This window comes from Ostrinia furnacalis, unplaced genomic scaffold (genome assembly GCF_004193835.3).
Source record: "Ostrinia furnacalis isolate ACB-3 unplaced genomic scaffold, ASM419383v2 OfSCF1743, whole genome shotgun sequence".
Classification (NCBI taxonomy): domain Eukaryota; kingdom Metazoa; phylum Arthropoda; class Insecta; order Lepidoptera; family Crambidae; genus Ostrinia; species Ostrinia furnacalis.
The window spans coordinates 115,385-142,888 of NW_021131982.1; the positions used below are offsets into that span (position 1 = coordinate 115,385).

The 27,504-nt window shown below is 40.4% G+C and overlaps 2 protein-coding genes across 6 annotated transcripts in view; one reads left to right on the top strand and one right to left on the bottom strand.

Annotated features, from left to right (window-relative positions):
* Positions 1 to 16,088, top strand: part of LOC114353552 (zinc transporter 2) — a 36,455-nt gene extending 20,367 nt beyond the window's left edge. For 4 of the 5 annotated variants that reach the window (XM_028305599.1, XM_028305598.1, XM_028305596.1 and 1 more), the window contains 9 exons: positions 2,363 to 2,467; positions 3,564 to 3,684; positions 4,358 to 4,424; positions 5,158 to 5,270; positions 5,711 to 5,804; positions 8,744 to 8,899; positions 10,880 to 11,011; positions 13,229 to 13,337; positions 13,993 to 16,088. In XM_028305599.1, the coding sequence (XP_028161400.1) occupies positions 2,363 to 2,467; positions 3,564 to 3,684; positions 4,358 to 4,424; positions 5,158 to 5,270; positions 5,711 to 5,804; positions 8,744 to 8,899; positions 10,880 to 11,011; positions 13,229 to 13,337; positions 13,993 to 14,138 (1,043 nt within the window). In that variant the 3' untranslated portion in view covers positions 14,139 to 16,088. Of the gene's footprint in view, positions 1 to 2,362; positions 2,468 to 3,563; positions 3,685 to 4,357; positions 4,538 to 5,157; positions 5,271 to 5,710; positions 5,805 to 8,743; positions 8,900 to 10,879; positions 11,012 to 13,228; positions 13,338 to 13,992 lie in introns of all 5 variants that reach the window. The other variant, XM_028305597.1, reaches the window with a different exon arrangement.
* Positions 16,089 to 17,872: 1,784 nt separating this feature from the next.
* LOC114353580 (myrosinase 1) lies at positions 17,873 to 25,061 on the bottom strand. Its single transcript, XM_028305638.1, has 8 exons — positions 24,848 to 25,061; positions 24,470 to 24,641; positions 23,826 to 24,033; positions 23,393 to 23,487; positions 22,186 to 22,488; positions 20,718 to 20,854; positions 19,364 to 19,468; positions 17,873 to 18,059 (listed from the first exon to the last, which is right to left on the bottom strand). The coding sequence occupies exons 1-8, from the start codon at positions 24,883 to 24,885 to the stop codon at positions 17,891 to 17,893; spliced, it is 1,227 nt and encodes a 408-aa protein (XP_028161439.1). The 5' UTR covers positions 24,886 to 25,061; the 3' UTR covers positions 17,873 to 17,890.
* Positions 25,062 to 27,504: the final 2,443 nt, after the last annotated feature.

Here is a 27,504-nt window from a genome sequence, read left to right on the forward strand (position 1 = left end):
GCTAATGTTTGAGTGTTATCGGAACCACAGAATAAGTAATAGTACAGGTACAGAAGGATTACTCCGCAAGACGATTTAAATAAATGCGAGTCTTGCTACGACGCGATACAGTGGAATTCAGCTCGCACAGCACTACGTACCTACAATTTTATTCACCTACAAGTTTTGTCTCTTTCTATCGCGTGCCTCTGAACTCTTCTTACGCTGTTAGGGTTGCTGTCTAGTGAAAAAATAATTAATCTACTTATTTGTAATGAGGTACGTATGTAGGTAAGTATGCATTCATTATGGAAAACCTTCATAGTAGGTTAGGTTCCTATACTATCCTAAGAATTATTGATTACCTACATGGCCAACATACCTTTCAGCATCTTTGGGAAGCGAAAAAAAAAGATAAATCCGGTAGATTACTTTTCGAATTTAAACACCCGAACGCCGCACAATATTTCTTTCTCTTTATGTCCATTTTTAAATAATACTTCGATCATAGAATTATGACGCGATACAGTGGAATTCAGCTCGCACAGCACTACGTACCTACAATTTTATTCACCTACAAGTTTTGTCTCTTTCTATCGCGTGCCTCTGAACTCTTCTTACGCTGTTAGGGTTGCTGTCTAGTGAAAAAATAATTAATCTACTTATTTGTAATGAGGTACGTATGTAGGTAAGTATGCATTCATTATGGAAAACCTTCATAGTAGGTTAGGTTCCTATACTATCCTAAGAATTATTGATTACCTACATGGCCAACATACCTTTCAGCATCTTTGGGAAGCGAAAAAAAAAGATAAATCCGGTAGATTACTTTTCGAATTTAAACACCCGAACGCCGCACAATATTTCTTTCTCTTTATGTCCATTTTTAAATAATACTTCGATCATAGAATTATAATCATACTACAACGCACGCCAGCGTCCTGACGAGTGCGCGCGTGACACTCGACTGATATAATACCCGCCGGCGGGGCGCTTCGCTGTAGGTAATTATCGGATGTACCGCGCGGAGTGAGCCAGGCCTGTCGGAACACGCTAAATCATCCATGAGTTCACACGCACACTACAATAATAACGCTCGGATTGCTCGAATCAAACTTCAAACTTCCCACGACCAAAAATTGGTCGGCATCTTCGTGGATGAAACGATCTATAGTGTTCTTGGCGAACCTAAAAACCTTTCAAATTGGCTTAGATAAGCGTGGGTGAAATGGCGTCTCTCCAACACCGCCTCATTTTCATATCCGCAAGCTGACCCCAGGCCATCTATACAGTGTGTCCGGGCTTGTAGTGATCAAACTTTAAGGGCAAAATCTAGGGACAATTTTATCGATAAAAATACTTCAAATTTGGGGCCTGACCCATTTCTCGAAAAATTACATCGATTTAAGTTTTTAATTTTTAGTTTACACCTCTTCTTTAAAAAACAAGTGAAAGCGTGGGTAGCTTAACATTAATAGGCAAATATTTTATATCATGCGATAGCCAATAAAATTATCTATTAGTAGAAAAGAAAACAGACACAAATTTCATACATTTTATGGGAGTAAGAATGGATTGAATTAGAAAAATACATTACTTTTTTCACTTCTTTTTCAGTTATTTTCCAACACATGAAAAACCAGGTCGTTAAGGTATGTTTTATTTGCATTGTATTATTAGTATTTGACTATATATATAAAAGAAAGTCGTGTTAGTTACTCCACTTATAACTCAAGAACGGCTGAACCGATTTAGCTGAAAATTGTCAGGGAGGTAGTTTAGAGCCAGGAGAAGGACATAGGATACTTTTTATCCCGTTCGAAATTAAAAAAAAGTCTGCTTATTTATTGCCATTAAGGCGGAACAAAGTTCGCCGGGTCCGCTAGTACCTTATAAAATCAACATTTCTTTACCTAGTTCACATAGTTTTGGCAACAGCTATTTCTAAATGACTCCATGTTGCGCCCCCGTATTTATGTTTTTATACCTAACTAGCGACCGCCCGCGACTTCGTACGCTTGGACCCCGTTTTACCCCCTTAGGGGTGGAGTTTCGTAAAATCCTTTCTTAGCGGATGCCCACGTCATAACATCTACCTGCATGCAAAATTTCAGCCCAATCCGTCCAGTGGTTTGTTTGGGCTGTGCGTTAATAGATCACTAAGTCAGTCAGTCAGTCACCCTTGAGTTATATGTATAATTTAGATTGGATTCATAGTTCAATACTTGGATAAATCTTTATCTCTATTGGTGATACACTAACACTTTATTGAGATCACCTCGGAGGTGAAAAACATAGGCCGTTTTTTATCACTCTGGGTCATTTGTTCTGCATAGTTTTTATACTAACAAAAACCTTACAATACCTTTGTTTTTGTTTCCAGGGCATTGTCACAGATCGAGAAATGAAGAAATAGACAAGAGAGCGCGTAGAAAATTAATCATAGCCAGTGTATTATGTGTAATATTTATGATAGGAGAAATTGTAGGTGAGTAATTTATTTTTATATTAACACTAGCTGACCCGGCGAACTTTGTTCCGCCTTAATGGCAATAAATAAGCAGACTTTTTTTTAATTTCGAACGGGATAAAAAGTATCCTATGTCCTTCTCCTGGCTCTAAACTACCTCCCTGACAATTTTCAGCTAAATCGGTTCAGCCGTTCTTGAGTTATAAGTGGAGTACTAACACGACTTTCTTTTATATATATAGATTAGAACATAAAACTTTTCCTCAAGTAAGGTGAGGTCAAGCTAAGGAACGAAACTTCGACCGTCCCTCGAGTATGAAACATTGCAAACGACGTGATAGTCGCCATGTGTATTTATTTCATCATTATCCTTTATTGATTCCGTGCTATCCATCCATACTAGAGCTGAGTACTGAGTAGTAGCAGATTTCTCCCAGCAATTCTTCGTCCTGCTATTTGGAAAGCATGCGGCATAACTGCATAAAGACATATCTACAATGTATTTGATGTGTATGCCTTACAATATTGGCATATCGCCTATGCGCATGGAATGTAACTATACAATTTTTATTGGGTTACTATTTCAAGGCGGTTCATTTGTCCAGTTGCACTTGCGGCCTTCTGACCCACTTAACTCATTTCTCGTAGTTGTACACACACTTTACAGTGTCATATTACGGTCTTCGGACATTAAAAAAGTTTTCAGTAACTATAATTTTGCTCCTAAACCATATGGAAAATCTCTTTAAATTCAAGTGATGACAACGAATTTGAGTAAATAAAGTTGATAAAAGTAAAATAATTTTGAGTTTCTGATATCATATCAGCCATTTCTCTGTACATCTTTACAAATCAAGATGTCTCTTTAGAAGATGATGAACGAACACATTGGAAAGGATCGTAGCAAACATCTCCATCAACCGGGTGGTGCCTGGATACGAGCGGCGCAGAACCGGTCTTTGTGGAAATCTTTGAGGGAGGCCTTTTTTCAGCAGTGGGACGTCTTTCGGCTGAAACGAACGAACGAAACATCTCCATCTTAAATTGAAGGTTGATGTTAAGTGAATGCCGTGGTGTAACCATAATATTAATGAAGCATTATAACCAATTCCAGGTGGTTACATATCGAACAGTCTTGCGATAGCCACAGACGCGGCGCATCTACTCACAGACTTCGCTAGCTTCATGATCTCGCTGTTCTCACTATGGGTGGCCAGCAGGCCTGCCACCAGAAGGTAAGGGTTCTAGTAACCACTGGTTATTGTTTCTTAACGAAAATTTTCATTTATCTGGATTTATTCCAAAATTGACATTGTATTTATTTGACATTTAGAATTTAATGTATAATTTATTACTATTTAATTAATTTTTAGTCTGCACTCTGTATTAATTTTAACTGTGGAAACTTTGCTGATTTCTGTCCTATTTTTTGTGTGATTATTTGTCTATATATCGAAATTGTTTGTTTCCCTAATATAAATAAATAAATAAAGTCCCAACCTAGAAGTTTGGTAAAAACACATCGCTTAAGTTTTTCTTAACCTTTCATATACATTGTGCAGTAGTCCAAAATATAAGGTAATAAGTCATTAAACGCTACTAAATTGCTTGAGTACCTTTTACATTTCCGCAAATGTACTTTAGCCTCGGTACCAAACCAAACCACTGTGATTTTTTTTGCAAAATTTCTAAAAATGTCTAAAATACAAATATTTAAATCCCTTGACGTGACTACACGTTAAAACGACGCGCAGTAGTTGCACACACAGGTGCGTGTTATGTGACGTCGCTTTCAGATATTTCCATTCCAATTTTAAATGTTTGTATCTTCATTATAGGCTTATTAGACTACGTGGACAAGCTCACGGACAAAAGCTTGAAAAAATAAAAATAAAATGTCTGTTCCAGGATGTCCTTCGGCTGGTACCGAGCGGAGGTGATTGGTGCTCTGACGTCAGTGCTTCTTATCTGGGTGGTGACGGGCGTGCTGGTGTACATGGCGGTGCAGCGCGTCATCTACAAGCAGTTCGAGATCGACGCCACCGTCATGCTCATCACGTCCGCTGTGGGCGTGGCTGTGAACCTCGTGTGAGTGGCTTCATTACTAAAGCCTGGTCCGTGAGCACGTAGAATTTTGTCCAATGACCCCAAGCTACCCATCCTTATTGCTCGCGCGTAATTATATTGCTGTCGCGACTGTGCGGCCCGCGCCCGGAGTGAGTGTGCGAGCGTAGCTCTCGGACCAGGCTTTACCATTCGCTGAAATTCACTGTTATTCGTTGACGTTCGCCGTCATTTGCCCGACGTTCGCCGTCATTCACCCACGTTCGCCGTCACGCACTGACGTTCGCCGTCATTCGCTGGCGTTCGCCGTTACCTCGAGTATCAGCGCGTCATCTACAAGCACCGTTATTCTCATCACGTCTGCTGTGGGAGTGGCTGTTAACCTTATGTGAGTCACTACTAAAATTCGCCGACATTCACCGTCATTCACCGTCACTCGCTGACGTTCGCCGTCACGTGCTGACATTCGCCGTCACGTGCTGATGTTCGCCGTCATTCGCCGACGTTAGCCGCTACCTCGTTCTTCACGTCTGACTTACTAGGTTAGATCTTGGGGTTGCTCTTTATCTAGCTGTGGTCTACAATGATATCAGCTGTCTTATGGAGGGCTACCCGCTCTAACGTCAGTGCTTCTTATCTGGGTGGTGACGGGCGTGCTGGTGTACATGGCGGTGCAGCGCGTCATCTACAAGCAGTTCGAGATCGACGCCACCGTCATGCTCATCACGTCCGCTGTGGGCGTGGCTGTGAACCTCGTGTGAGTGGCTTCATTACTACCATTCGCCGAAATTCACCGTTATTCGTTTGACGTTTGCCATCATTCGCCGACGCTCGCCGTCATTCACTGACGTTCGCCGTCATTCGCTGGGGTTCGCCGCTACCTCGAGTATCAGCGCGTCATCTACAAGCAGTTCGAGATCCACGCCACCGTCATGCTGTAGGCGTAGCTGTGAACCTCATGTGAGTGGCTATTTACTACTACCGCGACGTTCACTGCCATTCGCTGACGTTTGCCATCATTCGCCGACGTTCGCCGGTACCTCGTTCTTCACGTCTGACTCATTAAGTTAGAATCTTGGAGTCGCTCTCTGTCTAGCTGTGGTCTATGATGATACCGGCTCTCACATAATCTTTTAACATAACTCCACCATAGTTTCCATCGCTTTTTAACTAAATTGTTTATGTTGTTATCCACAGCATGGGGCTGACGTTGCACCAGCACGGGCACAGCCACGGCGGCGGCGGCCATGGACACTCGCACGGCGGCAGCAACCCCGTGCTCAACAACAAGGTACTTTATTCATTAACTAGCGGCCGCCCGCGACTTCGTACGCGTGGATCCCGTTTTACCCCCTTCATCTATCTTACGCCGTTTAGATTTTTTGATACCAATGTTTTTCCCGCTAACTCCCGTTCCCGTGGGAATTTTGCAATATCCTGTTGTAACTAAGCTTTGAGTTTACTAAGGTACCTGCATGCCAAATTTTAAGCGTCTAACTTAAGCAGTTTAGATTTTTCATACAAAAGAATTTTCCCGCTAATTCCCGTGCCCGTGGGAATTCCTAAGTANTAGAAAACTGCGCAGTTTTTAAATTATTTTGGACCTATGGAAATTCTTTTTTTTTCTCATACATTAAAGTTATCGTTAATTTTGTGATTTTTTCAAATTTCATGACGTAGTGGCTTAATTTTTTTTTAATCTTTTTTTTGGGTAGACTTTTCTCAGATTTCTTTTTTTTTACAGATTCTCTATTAGTTGCAGATATTTGAAAAAAATAATCACCTTCCTATCTTTGATGCAAGATACAAAATTTTGCTAGAAACATAAAAAATATTTTTTATGTTTCTAGCAAAATTTTGTATCTTGCATCAAAGGCTAGATAGATGCAGCTAGAGATGGGTAGTGGGTAAAAACCCATTTCACCCGATTGGGTTAAAACTGGGTTAAAACCCATTCTGTTGGGTGAAAACAAAAATAGCGTTTTTTTTAAGTGAGAAGTGGTATTTGTTGCTAAGGGGGGTTCTAGTGTTACGTAATGCAATCTGGGGGGAGAGGAGGTCTTGAAAAACATTACAATGCGTTACAGTGGCGGAAGGGCGGTTCGATTTCAAGTTTTTAAGCAGTAGTACTTTGTAGTTGGTGTTGTTATTTGTAACTTTATACCGTAATATCCTCAAAGAGAGAGTTTGGCATCTTTGGCATCCCCCCCTCCATGTCCTTGCCATGATCACAAATTATTGTGTTCCTACTAAATTTCTTCTAAATCGGTTCAACGATTCTTGAATTATCACCATTTTATAAAATAATCGGTCACATCATCATAACGTGATCAATTTTACGATTTAGCCACGATATCAATGCATATTAGTGTAATAAGTCAAATTTAACTTATTACTTATTAATCAATAAACTTAAATGAGAAAAATTCAATAAAAATAAAGAAAGATACCAATTGAAATAATTATAAAATTATTTGTTTTCACCCGGTGTAAACACCCACGGGTGGAATGAAACGGGTTTTTATTGGGTTTTTACCCTCATGTGGGTTTTTACCTGGGTGGAAACCCATCTCTAGATGCAGCATGTGTCAAAAATTGTATGAAGCCGAGCGTGCCACTTTTTAAACGTCATTAGTGTCATTTTAGCGAATTTTAGTGATTGCCGCAACGTAAAAGTAATCGTATCATCGTACTGCATTCGCAAAGTCATCGAATGATATCGTGTGACTCGATTCAAAAATTAATTAATTCCGATAAAACTGATATTTTGTAAAATTTATAGCTAGTCTGACTGTAGATTAAAATAATTTTGTAGCGGTAGACGTTATTCTACAATTCTACATTATTAATTTGCAAATAATATTTTTGTTGTGCCTAATGTTTATGAAAGTAATGATCGTTATTACATTATGTTAAATAGTACTACTAGTAATTCATACTTAATTCCATACTTTTAAACATCCTAGTAAGTAAATGACCTAGTTTCATAAAAATAAAGACTATTTTACTCAAGCTTTTTATTTTTAATAAATGTAAGAATGCGTAGTTTTGTTTTAACTCTTAAGAGTACATCGCAGGATATGTATTAAAAACAATGCTACTTTATACTTCTTCAACTGCTACTTTATTCTAATTAATTATTTGTTACTTGTGCTGTTAATTACAATTCTCAATCCGTAAATAATTGAATTTTGCAATATCCTGTTGTAACTAAGCTTTGAGTTTACTAAGGTACCTGCATGCCAAATTTTAAGCGTCTAACTTAAGCAGTTTAGATTTTTCATACAAAAGAATTTTCCCGCTAATTCCCGTGCCCGTGGGAATTCCTAAGTATCCTATAACCTGCCCAGGAGTACGAAGAATAATTGTACCAAGTTTCGTTAAAATCCGTTAAGTAGTTTTTGTTTCTATAAGGAACATACAGACAGACAGACAGACAAAAATTTTACTGATTGCATTTTTGGCATCAGTATCGATCACTAATCACCCCCTGATAGTTATTTTGAAAATATATTTCATGTACAGAATTGACCTCTCTACAGATTTATTATAAGTATAGACTAGCTTTTGCCCGCGGCTTCACCCGCGTGAAATTTAGTTTGTCACAGATCTTCATAAATTATAGCCTATGTTATTCTGGGTTATAAACAATAATACTGTAATGTTTCATCAAAATCCGTTCAGTAGTTTTTGCGTGAAAGAGCAACAAACATCCAGACATCCAAACTTTCGCATTTATAATATTAGTAGGATATTAATACTTTTTCTTTACAATCAAGCCTAGATTGTAAACTGTTTGTATACCTATTACAAATAAATAAATATTAATCACTACTATTCGTGTCCTTGAATCGTTGTCATTTCATCAGTTATGCTGTCAATATCTCTAGTTAATAAAAAGAAGTTTTTTTTTTATGTGATAGGAGGCAAACGAGCAGACGTTGGCACCACTGTTGAGTGATAGGACCTTACTCTATTGAGGGTAAATGCGACAGTGCTCCTACAACATCGGTTTAGTGCTCACCAAATGGCACCACTAACAATAAGTTAGGATTGATTTTAGGTTCGGGCAAACCAACGCGATCAGCCGGCGTGCAACGATGGCGATCAATGCATGTCGCAATCACTGCACGCCGGCTGATCGCGTTGGTTTGGCCGAACCTTTATAGCAACCGTAATTATAAAACACTGATAATGAAAAATAAATATTACTTGCGTTTACACTTACAGAAGGACCGTTCGGGCGATTCGGACGCGGAGAGTTCCGCGTCCCACGCGCACGAACACGGAGAGAACATCAACGTGCGCGCCGCCTTCATACACGTGCTCGGGGACTTCTTGCAGAGCTTCGGCGTGCTTATTGCCGCCATTGTTATTTACTTCAAGGTATGTTCTACCAAAATGCTATGCAATGCTATCGCAGAATTACTTCAAGGTAAAAATAGCGCCTAACACAACGAGATAAGGTTCATATTGCGAGAACATCAACGTGCGCGCCGCCTTCATACACGTGCTCGGGGACTTCTTGCAGAGCTTCGGCGTGCTCATTGCCGCCATTGTTATTTACTTCAAGGTATGTTCTACCAAAATGCTATGCAATGCTATCGCAGAATTACTTCAAGGTAAAAATAGCGCCTAACACAACGAGATAAGGTTCATATTGCGAGAACATCAACGTGCGCGCCGCCTTCATACACGTGCTCGGGGACTTCTTGCAGAGCTTCGGCGTGCTCATCGCCGCCATTGTCATCTACTTCAAGGTAAAAATAGCGCCTAAGGCCCAGTTTTTTTATTCATAGTTAAAATAACCAATAGTCAAATTTTGCTACTAATGGTTAAATGTTAACAAAATGTAAAGTAATAGTTAAAAAATGTAGCAAAAGTCAAGCTAACCATTGTTCGAAAAACATTTGTTTCTGATATTTAACCACTTGCCATTTGACATCTGTCAAATTTGACTATTGGTTATTTTAACTACGAATAAAAAACTGGGCCTAAAACAACTAGATAAGGGTCATATTGCGAGAACATCAACGTGCGCGCCGCCTTCAAACACGTGCTCGGGGACTTCTTGCAGAGCTTCAGCGTGCTTATTGCCGCCATTGTTATTTACTTCAAGGTATGTTCTACCAAAATGCTATGCAATGCTATCGCAGAATTACTTCAAGGTAAAAATAGCGCCTAACACAACGAGATAAGGTTCATATTGCGAGAACATCAACGTGCGCGCCGCCTTCATACACGTGCTCGGGGACTTCTTGCAGAGCTTCGGCGTGCTCATTGCCGCCATTGTTATTTACTTCAAGGTATGTAGTATTATTGGTTATCATATTGCGCGGTTTTGTTGTAAAATTGCCCATAAGAAAGCTTTTAAGGTAATACTGACATGGTCTCTGATCGGGCCAATCAAGGTCTTCGTGGAGACGTATGATGTTAATGGGTCGCCGCTAGGCACTGTCGTGTGCCCCGTCGCAAAATTTGGCTACCCTACCGTATCTTAAGGATAAAAAATAAAAATTCAATTGCACTTTATTGCATAGTAGTGAGATTCGTGGTCTACATATAAATGACTAGCTTTCCGCCCGCGGCTTCGCCCGCGTGGAATTTTGTCTGTCACAGAAAAACTTTATCGCGCGCGTCCCTGTTTCAAAAACCGGGATAAAAACTATCCTATGTTCTTTCCCGGGACTCAAACTATCTCTATGCCAAATTTCATCAAAATCGGTTGCGAGGTTTAAGCGGGAAAGCGTAACAGACAGACAGACAGACAGACAGACAGACAGAGTTACTTTCGCATTTATAATATTAGTTGGGATTAGTTGGGATTTTGCAGAATGTTTCTTCTGTTGTGACTATTAGGCCTAGTTTAGATAACTATAAGACAGTTCTCGTACATTGGCATCACGTTTACTGCACAGTTACCGCCTCAGTGCATCGTCAATGAGAACAGAAACGCGCGCGTCTGAACCAGGCTTTAGTTTTAGATATTCTGGGATACAATACACTATTATGCTTGATATACCGTCGTCACAAATCCTCCTAAGCAGTTCTTCGTAGACCGTAGAGCTAAATTAGGGTGAATGCTATAGTAATTACCTATACATATTTATTGGCATATTGGATTGTTAATAAGTAAGAGACAAAAATATTTACTACATTGGACTGCATTTAGCTCAGAAAAAAAAATTGTCCCTTTTCCTCTCTTAATAACTTCCATTAGGCTTGTTTCTTTTTATTTTAGGCAAGTTGGCCAATAACTATGTCTTGGCTAATTACTATAGCGATCACCCTACTCTACTTAAATTGCAAAGTAGCACCTATCTCAACTCCATAAGAACCATACATCTTACCCTTACGTATTTGCAGCCGGAGTGGAACCTGGTAGACCCAATCTGCACGTTCCTGTTCTCAGTGCTGGTTCTCATCACCACTTTCAACATCATTAAGGACACGCTACTCGTGCTCATGGAGGGATCGCCGAGGGGCATCGACTTCCAGGTCAGTAGTATTGAATGGGTGATGAGAGGGTCAGGATGGTGATGAATGGGTGATGAGAAAATTGGGGGTGACCTATTGGTCAATGAGGAGATCCGTAAACGAACCAAAGTCGCTGACATAGCCCGACGGATTAGCAATGGGCAATGGGCAGGGCACATAGTACGCAGAACTGACGGCCGATGGGGCAGAAAGGTTCTGGAATGGAGGCCGCGTACCGGAAAACGCAGCGTGGGACGTCCACCTACAAGGTGGACCGACGACATCGTAAAGGTAGCAGGGAAGCGCTGGACGCAGGCCGCTACCAATCGATCAACATGGAAAGCATTGGGGGAGGCCTATGTTCAGCAGTGGACGTCCTGTGGCTGAAATGATGTTGATGATGATGATGATCTATTGGTGACGAAAGGGTCTGGGGCTGTGATCTATGGGCAATGAGGATCAGGAAGGTGATATTATGGGTGATGAGGGTCAGGAATGTGATATAATGGAACGATGATGGTGATATGATGATGAGAGGGTTAGGATGATGATGAATGGGTGATGAGAGCATCAGAAGGAGGGCTTATTCTTAGGCATGGGATGATAAGGAAGGTGGTTTGTACGCTGCTTGTGATCATGGAGGGCTCGCCGCGAGGCATCGACTTCCAGGTCAGTGGGGATGATGAATGGGTGATGAGACGTCCACCAACAAGGTAGACCGACGACATCGTAAAAAGGTAGCAGGGAAGCGCTGGACGCAGGCCGCTACCAATCGATAAACGTGGAAAGCATTAGGGGAGGCCTATGTTCAGCAGTGGACGTCCTGTGGCTGAAATGATGATGATGATGACCTATTGGTGACGAAAGGGTCGGGGGCTGTGATCTAGGGGCAATGAGGATCAGGAAGGTGATATTATGGATGATGAGGGTCAGGAATGTGATATAATGGAACGATGATGGTGATATGATGATAAGAGGGTTAGGATGATTTTGAATGGGTGATGAGATGATCAAAAGGGGGCTTATTCTTAGGCATGGGTTGAAGAGGAAGGTGGTTTGTACGCTGCTTGTGATTATGTAGGGCTCGCCGAAGGGCATCGACTTCCAGGTCAGTGGGGATGGGTGATGAGAGGTTCAGGGTGGTGAAATATGGGTGATAAGCCTAGGGCTGGATCTGTGGGTGATGTGAGGATTGGGGTGGGGGTTACCTATGGGCGATGAGAGGACGACCGTGGGGTGATGTATGAGTTATAAGAGGTTCAGAGGGTTATTTATGGGTTACGAGAGGCTCAGTGGGATGATCTATGGGTGATGAAAGGATTGGAGTGGGGGCTAGGTGATAAGAATATCAGGGTAGGGCAGGGGTCGGCAACCTTTTTAGTCGGAAGAGCCAAAAATTACTATTTACAAAATTTCAAGTTTTTAAAGAGCCACAAAAATTTTTCTTGCCAACAATAAATAGCCTCTATACTTTCATAAAGTTTGTTGATAAAAAAAGTAATATATTTATTCATAAGAAAAATATCTATTTATTCATATATAAGTAGTGTTTTTCACAACAAATAATCAAATGATAATGAATAAGATAAAAATGAAAACAATTAAACATTTACTTACTTACAACACTAACTTGTAGGAACTTCAACAACAAACAATTGAGCAAACTGCTGAGGTGAAAAGCGAGTATAAGTAGCTGAGAGATATAAGTAATGCCTAAACCTCGTTTATCGTTTCAGAACATTTTTTTTAATAAAATGAATAATATTTGCGAATGGAACTAAAAAGCCGCAGCCTCACATCCAAAGAGCCGCATGTGGCTCGCGAGCCGCAGGTTGCCGACCCCTGGGGTAGGGGATACCTATGGGTGATAAAAGGATCATTGGGTGACTTATGGGTGATGAGAGGATCAGGGGGTGATCTATGAGTGATGAGAAGTTCAGGGGTAGATCTATGGGTGACGAGAGGTTCAGGGCGGTGAAATGTGGATGATGGGAGAATCAAGGAAACAACCTATGGGTGATGAGCGGTTCAGGTTCCCTTTTCTATAGGCCAGACTGCACTTGAACGGAACCGCACACAAAGTGTCATCTTTACATGACGTGGCGCTCACCCCACAAATACGGTCCTACTTTTTAGTTGTCATTATAACTTACTGATAGAACACGTTTCATTACTATGTAGCTCACTAATAATAATGTTTCATATACAGGTTGCTCACTTATAATGTTTCGTTTCCAGGATGTAGCCAACACTTTCCTTTCTCTGCCGGGAGTCGTCCGCATCCACAATCTACGTATGTGGGCGCTTTCGCTGGACAAAACCGCGCTTTCCGCCCATCTCGCCATACGTAAGTATACCTCATTATTGCTATCATTAACATTATGATCATCAAGTCATTTGGTGTCTACTGCAAAATTCGTTCTCTAATTTACCGAAGACATAGCTCGTAGAACTGATGACCGTTCGGGCAGAGAAGAACTCGAAGGATGACCACGACCCGGAAGACGCAGGCTTCCCACTAGGTGGATCGACGATCGGGTGAAGGTCGCGGAAAGTTGTGGAGATCCTTAGTGGATGCTTTTGTCCAGCAGGAGACGGTATTTGGTTGAAACGACCGACAATGGAGGATTTAGGTGTTAGGAAGACCATTATCATTGTGTAATATGTCATAGCTCTCTTTCCCACGTGAAACTTCTGTACTGTCAAGATATACGGCTTAACCGTTAATTAACCTCGGATCATTAAAGGTTGAATAATACCGGGGATACCAGGCAACTGGTGACACCAATAGCCACTAGCTATATCGCAAAAAATACCAGTTCATTGCCACTTCTGCTTGCTTATCATTTTGGCTATTTTGTCCTTCAGACTAGAAACGGATGACATCATCTAGATTTGTAGTCAGCAGTCAGAATTATGTTCACTATTTTATCACCGTGATGCATACAAAAGTGGCCATTTACCAAAACAATAAAATAACATAACCATCACTCGGCTTCCAGGCAACGGCGTGAGCCCTCAGAAGGTTTTAGAACAAGCCACGAGACTAGTTCACGAGAAGTACAACTTCTTCGAGATGACGCTCCAAATCGAAGAGTTCAGCGACGGTATGGAGGCATGCAGCCAGTGCAAGATGCCTCAGGCGTGAGGCACTCCCCAACTTTGCCGGATTATACCACCTCACGTTAAGGTAAAATCAACTTTACACTTTAAGCATACGGTCCATTCTCTATTACAGTCGAAATGATAGACGAAATGGTTTTACACAAATGTGCGGATTTTGCGGAATAGTTGAATTTGATGTTTAGGATTTATTGGTATAAATATTATGATGATATACACAGGAATGTTAGAGAAGTCATTATTATGCTGTTGTCTGTATAAATATGGATTTTACAGAGTATTTAAATAATTCGATATTAAGGGATTATTATAACTATATTATTATAATAATGTTTACAGCCGTGTTCGGGGAGTTCTTACTATTTTTATACATATATGTAATATTTGAAATATTATGTATTTTTGTCTACTTTATGTAATCGTATTGTAAAATACTACTATGGTATATAAATCCCTCACAATCCATTACCAGCACCGCATATTTCCATTTTGTTATTAGTCGTAGAAACTTTAAGTTGGTAATATTTTATTTATTTATTTATGCTTTGCCTACTACAACCAGTTATATGAATAATAATATGAAAATACATAGATACAAGCTGAAATACTATGTATGAATATACTGAAGCTTATAAATGTTTCTCTCTAAAATTGATTGCGTATTTTTGTCCATCAGATTTCACATAAAATAAAATTTAAAATACGCTGTCTAAATAAAAAGAACAGTTCACAATTATTTATTTAAATGAAAAAATACTTGTGATATTAAAATATCAAACCGAATTTATCAAAAGGCCCGTATCTACAAATAACACTATAAAATCGACACAAAGATTCAGGCCTTTTTTGTGTCTTTTATAGTACGGGTCTTTGTATCTATGTAGATATATTACGTAGCCTAATATTTCTTACGGTAACTAAAGGCATTACTCAAAAGGTAACCCGACCGTAACTTATGTACTTAGTTGATAGTAAACGTAGTATTTATGATTGAGTATTCTAATTACTAGCTATTTAGTAAATAGTAAATATATACAATTTACTATATTGTTTTCATTCCATTAAAAAAGACAATACTTTTAAATGGATTTTATAATCGAGAGATTATTCAAGAATTATATCGATGCGTACTCACATGCAGTATAACTTTCGATAAATCGTATTATTAATAATATTAATAAGAAAGCAATATACAAAAGTGCAATTCAATTATTATTTTTCATATTTTTGGAGAATATGTACAAAATTATACATACCTTGTTTTTCCTCTTTAACTGTTAAACTGGCATTGCCAGAAAGTTTCTATATTGCTTTTAGACCTTAAGACAGAGCATTATAGTTGAAAATAAAAATAATTTCGATTTAAACTTATACAAATTCAATAACTAAAGCAATACCTATTATGTGTCACTATGTGCCTTATTTTAATGTTAGATTTCAATTATTTTACTCGTATTTTTTAAATAAATAGAAAATTTTCGATAGCTGAAACGGCTATTTAGCAAAATAAATAGAAATTTAAGTCTTTATTTTCCATGCACTTGCACTTCTATTCTATAATAAATATGATGTTCCTAAAAACATAAAACGAAAGCAAACATTTTCATGTTAACTAAGTATTAATATTATTGGTCTAGAAAATGATTTTGCTATCAAAAATAGAAATTATGATTAAAAACTGCATGTATTTATATAAATAATTTAAGTATTCTTGAATATTTTGTAGATATTAGTGGAAATAGTTCACTTTAAGGTCCAGCCAAAGTATCGCGCACGCGGGCAGTACGCGTTAGTTTGGCTGAACCATTAGTGATGAAATGGAGTAATTTCGCTGTTTTCTTTTTGAAATGATATCAAATGTATGATATTATTAATAAGTGTCCTTATTGTTAGTGGTCTTCCAAATATTGATAGACGTAAGTGATGATCGTGTCAATGTATTTTGAAATGAAATTATATATTTTGGAATTATTCACTTTGTGTTTTTATTTATTTATTTATATTATTTTTAAATAACATTATTTGGTGGCAGGGAGAGTAGTTGGTGTATGTTGCATAGAATATTTATTGAGGAATGTCGAGTACAAAATCAGGTAAAGAGCAATGGGAAAATAAAATCATCATTAGGTCAATAATGAGGGCTATCGTTTTAGCGCTCACCAGTTAGCGCCACTGTAGAGTAAGGTCCTGTCACTTGCTAGTAGCGAAGACAGTGGCGCTAACTTGTGAGCGCTAAAGTGGTAGGAGGACTATCGCATTTGCACTCATCAAAATGGCGCCACTGTAGAGTAAGGTCCTGTCAATCGCCAGAGGTGCCAACTGTTAAGTATAAAAACGATAGCCCTCATTCTCCACTGCAGGAGGACGGCCCTCTCTAATTTACCAGAGACAATGGAGGATTAGGCTATGGCGATTATCACACTGCACCGCGCTCCGCCGCGGTACGCGGGACGAGAGATTTAATCATTGTATGCAAGTACAGTCGCGGAATGAAAAGGTTCGTCACCTTAGTGTCGGTTTTCGCTTGCACTAGGTACTGTAAAAGTCAAACTTGCCAACATAACCGTGCAAGAAACAGTGCTGCTAACATTAAATAAATATGACGTTTGCTAACGAATAAGGTTTTGCTTGTTTATATTTCTATCCCATCAGTGCAATGTTACAAAATGTAGTTTTTATTTATTTAATAGCTAATGGCAGGTTGAACCAACAAGAAGGTTTTAGTTTATCAATCATAATAATCTTCTTGACAAGTTAAATCGTCCAACAACTTTGATCTGAATAATTTTGAACTTTACTGACGAACAGTTAAAGATTATTTTCTCTTACTTGAGATGATTCTGTAACATAGTTTCAAAAGGTAATATGTGCTCGCGATTCGTTGAAGGAATCAATTTGAAAACTGACGAACCTTTTCATTCCGTGACTGTACCTCAGTTTGTATAGAAAACACGCGCGGCACAACACACTGCGGTGCAGTGTGATAAAATCATTTATGACTAGGGAGAAGTGAGAAATATGCCAATATAAGTACCGATATCGAAGACAACAATGACCTGACCTTTTTGTCTTTTTATCCGACGGCGCCAGAAGGAGGGTTATGTTTTTCTTTTTAACTTACATACTTCATAGACTTTTATACCCTTAGGCCTGGTTTCCACCAAAGCGGAGCGGAGCGGAAAAGTTTCGAGCTGTCAAATTTTTCTATAGAATTTGACAGCGGCCTCGGCGCGGTGAAGTGGACATAATGAGGGTTTTCGCGATTGAAAAATCCGCCAGATGGCAATACGTAGACGCGAGGTCCAAATGCTGCATGATTGGTTATTTTTGACATGACATTGACAGATATCAAAATCAACCAATCACGCAGCAGTCAGACCCTACATCCACGTCCCGCCATCTGGCGGATTTTACAATCGCGAAAACCCTCATTGGTTATTCAAAACACTTCTCCGCTCCGCTCTGCTCCGCCTTGATGGAAACCGGGCCTTAACTAAAGCCCGCTCTGTGAGCACGTAGAATGTTGTCCAATGACCCCAAGCTACCCATCCTTATCGCTCGCGCGTAATTATATTGCTGTCGCGACTGTGCGACGGGCGCCCGCAGTGAGTGTGCGAGCGCGATAGCAACATAATTACGCGCGAGCAATAAGGATGGGTAGCTTGGGTCATTGGACAAAATTCTACGTGCTCACGGACCAGACTATAGTCAGTGGTTAAATAGGTCATGTCTGGCATCAACGAAAACAAAACACTGTCGGCACTCGGCAGTATCTTTTTAATCAAATAAAGGCGCATAGTAGAAGTAAAACGGCAGGTAGTCGCCTACCAGGAAGTTTGGCAGGCAGCGGGAGGAGGTCACCTCACTGAAGTATGCCGCCGATTTTCGTGCGCGCCTCTCACGTTGCGGCGATGTGTAATCCACCTCGTATAGGCCGAAGCGTTCGCTGGAATGGAATGGGTTATCAAGACAGTGTTTAGCTAGACCAGTCTTTCACAAAGTGGGCGATAACGCCCCCTTGTGGGCGCTGCAGGCTTAAAGGGGGGCGGTACGAGACCCAGAAAAAAAATCGGGACGTTGTGTAGAGGCTTGGGAGGCGTCATCTACTAGGAGGACTCTTAGAAACCGACTGAGCTCGACTCTTGACTACAAAAATGGGGGGCGCTAAAAATAATTTATTCTCAAAGTGGGCAGTAGACTAAATAAGTTTGGGAACCGCTGAGCTAGACTGTTAGGCGACTAGAAACTGTTTGCTTTCTTAGAAACACACACCAGTGCTTAACTCACTCAATGCCTGAGGTTTTGTAACGTCAAACGTCAGTGAGATTTCGGATCTTCAGATTTGTTGTCCAACTACAACGAACCGTCCCATCAGTGACATTGAAAGGGGGGCGCCACTTTCAATACCGGATCGCTGGTTCCGATTTTTGCCATGTTGGAAACTAAAGTTGAACGATGGTGGCGCCTCCCTGTCAATGAGTTTGGGACAGTTTTGTGTAGTTCATCTATACAGGGTGGAAACGATAAGTGATCTCACTCGATTATTTCTAAACTATACAAGATATCGAAAAACTGGTTACTGATCCTGAAAGTGCTTCACAAGCTCTTTCAAACGGTACCAATAATAGCTTACAGAATAAATTGGATCCATTGCCATCTTCCACACATTTAGTATTATGACAGACATGGCACTCATCTCTTGATATATTATAGCAAGTAAAGCCTAAAACAAATATTTTCCACAGATAATTTTAAATAAGATGCGAGTTTATCTAACCGACTTTTTAAATTTATTAGTTAACAAAAAATAAATTACACTTCTAATATTGTGTGGTTGGCATACATTTAGTATGGAAGCTGGAAACATTGAATTTTCGGATAGTTCCAGTTTATTATGTAACCCATTAATTGGTACAGTTTGAAAGAACTTGTGAAGCACTTTCAGGATCAGTAACCAGTTATTCGATATATTGTACCTATAGTTTAGGAATAATCGAGTGAGATCACTTATCGTTTCCACCCTGTATAATATGCTCTGTCACGTCATATAAATGTCAATGTCATCCCTTCCGTGCCGCTCCTATACCTCTGGCACTGATTAAGTTAAACGCTCGAGTTGTAGAAAATACTTGATGATCCCCACTGGTGAGGTTTTCGGGGAATCTTTATCGTTTATAAACATACCTGAATAAACCTATGGGATGAGATAATACGGCATAGTGTAATTTAGAATAGTATAAGAATGCTTACGAATAACCACGCATCCACTCGAAGTTGTCTATGAGGCTCCAGTAAGTATACGCGAACACGCTGCATTTGTCTCTGGTTATCGCTGCGTGGACGGCACGGAGGTATCTGGAAATTTAAGACAATTTTAATGTGAATCAAATCTCTCTACCGTAAACTACTTATAGGTATCAATTACCCTTATCGCATTTAGGTTCTCAAAACAAAAATAACTTTTAGTTGTCTACCTACAGGTACTGGAAAGATAAAAATAGGTGAGCAGCGATCATGCAAAGATTCAGCCTTTCGGCGATTGCAACTTACCCGTCTAAAGCCTGGTCCGTAAGCACGTAGAAATTTGTCCAATGACCCCAAGAATTTTGTCGCGACTGTGCGACGCGCGCCCGCAGTGAGTGTGCGAGCGCGACAGCAACATAATTACGCGCGAGCGATAAGGATGGGTATCTTGGGGTCATTGGACAAAATTCTACGTGCTCATGGACCAGGCTTTAGCCAGTAGAGTATAGGCCAAATTCTCCATTTGCCTCTGGTAAATGGAGCGTCCTGCTCTTGCAGTGGAGACTTAACTAACACCCGTATTCATAAACGATGCTTGCTTAAGTGAAGCAGCAACACTATGCGAAGTCAAACGCACAACGTTGAATATAGCTCTTTGATTGGTTCGTGTGTGTCAAGCCAGGCGTGTTCATCTCCGCGAGTTTACATCGAAAACAAAACACGCACGATGGCCCACCTACAGGATACTATTCGACAAGGCCTCACGTACGAGCGAGCATTGACTCACGCACGCGTATTCTTGTGTATGATGGAAAAAATAAAGAAAAAAATAATCTTTTCTTTATTTTTTCCACTATTTTTTACTTAACTATACTTAAATATAACACTATTTTTTATTTAACTGCCTAAATAATAATAAAAACACAGAATGTACTTTTTTAAGTTGCCTGAAGACACTGAAAGGTAAATAAGTAGTTAATATTTTTCATGATAATTCGTGCTAAATCATGTATTTTCTCCGCCATTTTCTGCAGTTTGGTACCTCACGTCACCGAAGTCAGCCCTATAGCTTCGGCGCAGTACCGATCACTGACGTTTGTCAACAAAATGGTGCTTGACTCTTGAGACAAACTAAATTACACCATATTGTTAATGACATTGAGCATACATTTTTTTAAATAGGTACCTTCGCGAAGTAAAACTTCTGTACGTACTTATTATTATTCTGTGGTCAAGCCGCCACTCAATTATTGTCTATGAATATGTTTTTAGGACTCTGTATGCGTCCACGCACACTGTGAGACCTTGATAATGTTTGTGAATACGGGTGTAAATGACCTAATGTTGATGATAAACTTACCCGTCAATATAGTTGATGCGTTCGATATCGGTAAGACCTGGCTCCGATGATATCCCATTCTCGGTGATCAATACTGGTGGGTTGTTATACGTGTTCTTCACCCAGTTGAGAACCTTACGCAGACCCCATGGCACTACCTGGAAAAGCATACGTAATCTGCCAATTTGTGCCTTATTACGTTAAATATTAACGTTTATCAAAATTAACTGCCGGAAGACCCAAGAGATGCGATATGGAGTGAGGAATTGCACACCATTACGGATTGGTGCAGAGGATGTGGAACGTGTCCACAATTTTACCTACCTCGGGAGCGTCGTGTCAGAGACTGGAGGTACCGAAGAGGACATCACTTCTCGCATTGCCAAGGCTAGAGCCACCTTCGCACAACTTCGCCCCGTATGGCTGTCACGGAAACTGACCCAAAGGGTCAAGATCAAAATTTTCGGGTCCAACGTTAAATCCGTGCTGCTCTATGGGTGTGAAACGTGGAAGGTCACCAAGGTCATCTCGCACCAGCTGCAGGTCTACGTCAACCGCTGCCTTTGCCGAATTCTCGGCATATACTGGCCTGAGAAAATCTCTAACGTCGAGCTATTGGAACGCTGCCACGAAATTCCGATCGACCAGCAGATCAAGCGCCGCAAGTGGAACTGGATTGGCCACACTCTCCGAAGGGATCCCGATTACATCCCCAAGCAGGCTCTGGATTGGAACCCCCAAGGAAAACGCAAACGTGGTCGCCCCAAGCAAACTTGGCGGCGCACTGTGGCAGACGAGGCGAAGAAGATCGGCAAGACTTGGAGCGAGATCAAACACATAGCTCAAGACCGAACGCGATGGAGGACTGTTGTGGACGCCCTCTGCCCCATCTAGGGGACATAGGACCATAAGTCACGTTAAATATAAGAGCGCTTTCACATTAGGGCGTTAGAAGCGCGGCAGCGGCGTTTTTGTAATGTGAAGGGAGGCATCAGCTGTCACATAGTATGAAATTTTCGGCAGCGCGTCTGTCGCGCGTTTGTCGCGCTGCTTAATCGCCTAAATGTGAAAGTGGCCTAAGTGACATCTCCAAATCGTCTGGCATAGCATGGGAATTGGCGAATATAGGCGAAATCCTCCATTTACCGCTGGTGATTTAGGTTCGTGCTCTACCTACTGGAGATTAATGACCTGATGCGATTTTTAATTGGAACATTATTTTACTCGTGCTGAAATTACAGATAAGAGAAATAACGTGCAAGCATTTTGATACAATGATGTCATAATACAATATTGTTGCATCATGTTGGTAAAATGATAACAAAAAGAGAGCTGAAAGGGCATTGTAATAATTACTCGTACAATAATTGTAAACAAGCGTATTCTCGACTATAATAAGAACAAAAAACAAAATTACTTTGTTAAAAAGAATCTAGACTTTAGCACGCTTTTACGCAAGTACAATATTGTTTAACATTCAAAAACTTACCCTCAACCAAGTCGAATTAGTCTTAGGCCACTCCTTCTTCTGCGTCAGAACGGACCCCATATCGTCATCAAACGACGGCACCGCCCCCAACTTAGTCTGTCTCATTGTCGCCAAGTACGTCGTATAATGGTTGAGACCGAGGAAGTCCGACGCTCCTTGTATGGTGTTGACCTCTTCGGAAGTGAAGTGGGGTAGGCGGGAACGCGCGAAGTTTTGACGTCGGGAGTTGGCATCGACACGCGCACGCATCACTGGCGGGTAGTCGCCTTGGGACGAGAATATTGGGTGCGCGAACCAGCCGAACTGAAATAATTATATCCTCTCATGTATACTTGGGCTTGGTTGCGCCACCTTATTTTGACCGTAACAGTTACAATAACCGGTGCTTTTTGTATGGAGTTTGACAGATTTTTGACGTTCGTCAAAGTCAGGGTAGGATGGTGCAGCTCAGCCTTGGTAATTAATGGTTTGTTTTTATTTGTATCTTTTCCCTCTTTGTATACCTAGTTATCTTAATAATTTTTATGTAACTCAGTAACCCACTTCCTGGTTGTTTAAACACTGTCCTGTGTTTTTTTTAATTAAATCCGTTTGAGGAATCACTGATCCTGATAATACAGTTTTTTACCTACTAGTTTCCAGTCCAAGTTTTTGTGACACTAAAAATTAAGACTAACCCTAGAGTAACGTAGTTTTACTAATTACTTTACAATGTAAATTACTGGGTTGTTTAAGTGAATAAATATTTATTATTTATTATTATTATAATTAAAGAATCTTATTAAGTGTGAAAGTTTTTCAGTGAAGATGTTACGATAAGTTGTGCGGGCAATCTTAATGCTGTTGCAACTTGTACAGTCAGGGTCAAATAGTTCGTGACACCCAATGTACCCAATGGAGATAAAAAATCCCCCGCGCAGACGCGTTAACAGTGTGTAGTGTGCCGCGCGTGTTTTCTATACAAACTGAGGTATTTGCATACAATGATTAAATGTGTCGTCCCGCGTACCGCGGCGGAGCGCGGCGCAGTGTGATAACCGCCTTACCATTTGTATTAATTGAATAAGGTTGTGTTGCCAACTTTCTATCCATTTACCTAACATCCTGTATAAGGTGGTTTAAAAAATATAGAGGAGAGTCTGAAGGGTCAGTTAAGGGTTTCATATTTGATATTGCTGAGACTGATAATAATGATGACTCAACTTACAAAGAACTGTCTTGTTGTCTCCGCAGCTATCTGGTCTTCCTTAGTCGTGGTGGCAGGTTCAATCCAGGCCAAATCCAGCGTGATGCCCATAAAACCTGCAGCAAAACAAATGTACCTTTATAAGTTAAGTTATAAAGTTGAAAATCGATTGCAGACTGGCAATAACGTAAATTTATTCAACCAAGCAAGGTTCTGGAGTGGAGGCCTCGTACCGGAAAGCGCAGCGTAAGACGTCCACCCATAAAGTGGACCGACGACCTCATAAAGGTAGCGGTAAGGCACTGGATGCAGGCAGCCAGCCACCAACCGGTTATTGTGGAAATCATTAGGGGAGGCCTATGTTCAGCAGCGGACGTCCTATGGCTGAAAATGATGAAGATGATTCTTTCCAAATGCTTTTGGAAGAAAGAAAGAAAGTATTTTGAATACATACTCTTTTGTTTCCTCTTAAATTCTTTCTCGAACATTCTATAGGTCTTCCCATGTGCCCTCAGGACAGTATGGGCGCACATGTAATCTTCAAACCCACTGGATCGGCCGCCTGGAGCGTCGTTGCCTCCATACCCGTCGTGGCAGAAGGTGAGAGGTTCGTTGAAGGTTATCCAGAAGCGGACTGAGTCTCCAAAGTGGTCTAGGAGCACCTAATAAAAGACTTTATTGTGTTAGTTAACGGACTATATTGAAGAATTTGAAGAGGACTTATGAGTCCAGCCAGCCAGAACGAACGATTTTTTGGCAACAAAAATACTGAAGAAATACTAAGATGACACCTTGGACGAATAGGTAAGTAAGTAGTAGGTAAGGCAAAGGTAAGGTCAATGAACACCAATCTAATGGGCGGCTATCAATTTTAGGATTCACTATTGTTTAGGACAATATTAACAAAATGGAGATATGGTTATAGGGATTCTAGGAAGAGTTTTAAGCCAATGACTACGAAATCCAAGTATGGCAACATCACAACGAGCATGGCTGGTTTTAGAATCGCGCTGACCGCTCGCTGATCGTCGGCGCTGACAAATCGAAATGTATAGCTAGTGGCAATCAAATACGGATCTTAGAAGTAAAGAATATTACCCTGGCATAATCCACAAAGTAGTCAGCAGTAATAGGGTTGGTCCACCCGCCCAGGTCTTGCAGCACTTGCGGCAGATCCCAGTGGTACATAGTGACCAGGGGCTCGATTCCGTTGCTGTGAAGCTCCGCAATCAGTTCCTTGTAGTATCTGATGCCGTCCTCGTTGATTTCACTGTAAGGTTATTGGTTATAAAGATCGGTTTTAACCAAATGCTTCATCATCTTCATTTCAGCCATAGGACGTCAACTGTTGAACATAGGCCTCCCCCAATGCTTTCCATGTTGATCGATTGGTAGCGGCCTGCGTCCAGCGCTTCCCTTCTACCTTTATGATGTCGTCGGTCCAAACTACCTATGGATATTAACAATGATAGTTACTTGCTAAGCCCCGAAGGCAGTATCCTCGGCCAGGACATGGAGAAGCGGTAGAAGGCCACGTTCAGGTCCTTCAGCAGAGCCACGTCGGTTTTGTACTGGTGGTAGGAGTCTGCAGCGACGTCGCCGTTGTTGTGGTCAAACACCCTCTCTGGGTGCTCATGGGTGTAGCGGTCCCAGATGCTCTCGCCTTTGCCTGGTGAGAGAATTAAAGGTATTTTATTTGCTTCTAATAAACTACCACGAGGAAGGTCTTGGCTTGGCATGTATCATACCCACAGATCACAGAAACTAAAGGGAGATGTGAAAAGGGGGCGGGGCCGGTGTCGCAGCAATATGCCCAAAAATAGAACATAGCTCGTGACAGCAGCGACGTCACTATGCAAACAGTTTACATTGCTTACGTAGCACTAAAGATTATTCGAACGTTGAGTACTGATACCGCAGTGGATAATGATCACATATTTTGATTATAGCCTGACCAGGAACATAAAAACCCTCGCCATGTTGCGGAAAACTAATGGTACTAATTTCTTTTAATGGCAACAGTAACTGAAAACTTCATTGACATATCACCTTGCATGTCAGTCTATTGCTGTCAAAGTGTAAACAAACTTTATTTTAAATGAGCGCAATTGGTTTTATGAATTAAATTGCTAAAATATTTTTATAGTCGTGAAAGAAAAGTGGTTCACAATGTGTTAAAGTATTTGTCGAAGAGAAATACTAAGGGTTCGGACAATATTTTCATTGAATAATGTTTCCGACAAAGGTTGTCAAATTGACTGACATGTTTATCGTATAGTACAGTCCACTATGAAAATTAGCTGTGGTTTGTTTTAACTACCTATTTTAAAAGGCCACGTTTCCGAGCCATAAGTTATCACTGGTAACACACATTGGTTATACACTCTAGTCTTCAGGCATTGAGGTATTTTGGACGATAAGATGTTGCGTAGTTTCCCGAACGCTGCCCAGCCGAGTTGGATTCGACGATTGACCTCTTTCTCGAAATTGGACCTACCTAGCTGGATCGTTTGTCCGAGGTAGACATACCTACTTGTCGACAATCTCGAGAATTGAGCTTCCAACTGAAACTGGTTAGGGCGCAACATGGACATTCGACATAAGCTTCGTTTTGTCCATGTTCATCCTCAGGCCTACCTGTTGGGAAAATCGATTAAAGTCTTCGAGCATTGTGCCAAGATCTTCCAACGATTCTGCCATGACCACAATATCGTCGGCAAACCGATGTTTACACAGTACCACGATGTACCAAACATTTAAACTTTCAAGTCTCTTACTTTAAAAACCGAGGACTGCAATACAAACTTCTAACCCCCTTTTTAACTCCCATAAGGTTTGAATTTTGCAAAATTTCGTTTTAGTGACTACCTACGTTCTAAAAGGAGGTGTATTCCACTTTGATCACCTGGCTTTGATCAGCCAGGTGATCAAAGTGGACTTACAGCGACAATTTAGTGTCCTTTGAATTCATTCTGTGCCTTTGATCACCCACGGATACGATGTCCTAGGTGAGCCGAGTGGACTCTAGTTAAATTATTATTTTAGTGTCCTTTGATCATCTACAAACAAATCACACCTCCTCTGAATAGTCACATGTCCAATTGTTATACCTACTACATATTTTGTTTTGTAACATTTTTGATATTTTCTAAAAACCGCAATAAACAAATTGGACATGTATGTGACAATTCAGAGGTATAATTTATTTATAGGTGATCAAAGAACACTAAAAAATAATTTAACTGGAGTCCACTTTGATCATCTTGGTGATCAAAGCCAGGTGATCAAAGTGGAATAGACCATTAACCCCTATGAGAACTCTTTTGAGACTTGTAGTTTCTGAGACTTCGTGATGAGTGAGTGAGTCACTTAGTCATTCAATGACCTTTCTTTCTACTCAAATTATACGTAGGTACCTCCTATAGTAATTATAATTAAAATCAAATAAGTAAGTACCTACCAACCTAAGTAATTAAAATAAAGACCCTACCAAAAAATTAACAAATTACATACAGAAAATAAAAACGAAGAAATTCTTATCCTATTTAACTACAATCGCCCACGCGCCCATCCCATTTGTCCGCCGCTGAACCGTACCCTAATATTCATCTCGGTAGATGGCGGCACATAGTAAGAATTTGCAAGGAAGTTTGTAAAAGTCACTAATTAACACTTTGATTTGCTCGTACCTTAATATTCATCTCGGTAGATGGCGGCACATAGTAAGAATTTGCAAGGAAGTTTGTAAAAGTCACTAATTAACACTTTTATTTGCTCGTTTAAACACAGTGAATGATTCAAATAGGTACATACAGTGAATGGTTTAATTACATAAAATATCTTTATTTATTAAATTTTCAAAATTAGGTATTTACGAACAGCGCTATTCATAGCATGTAATATTTAGTTACTAATTTACTAATGATGTCGATAGATGGCGTTTGACAGCTTTGCCTTCATGAATATTTACGTACCTCAAATATGTTTGTCAGGCGCAAGAAGATTTTAACCAATGACGATAGATGGCGCTTTTCCACGTCTTATGAAAATCCCAAATATTTTACGGGACCCTATTTTTTTCCAAAATAAAATTAGGCCTATGTTACTCGTGAGTTATGTAGCTTTCGAATGGT

Excerpts from the sequence above, each read along its gene's own strand:
- LOC114353580 (XM_028305638.1), bottom strand. The coding sequence starts at position 24,885 with ATGTCCTGGCCGAGGATACTGCCTTCGGGGCTTAGCAA. Across the intron at positions 23,488-23,825 it reads ATTTAAGAGGAAACAAAAGA|GTTTTATGGGCATCACGCTG; the intron begins GTATGTATTCAA and ends GTTTTGCTGCAG. Across the intron at positions 19,469-20,717 it reads CGCATCAACTATATTGACGG|ATACCTCCGTGCCGTCCACG; the intron begins GTAAGTTTATCA and ends TTAAATTTCCAG.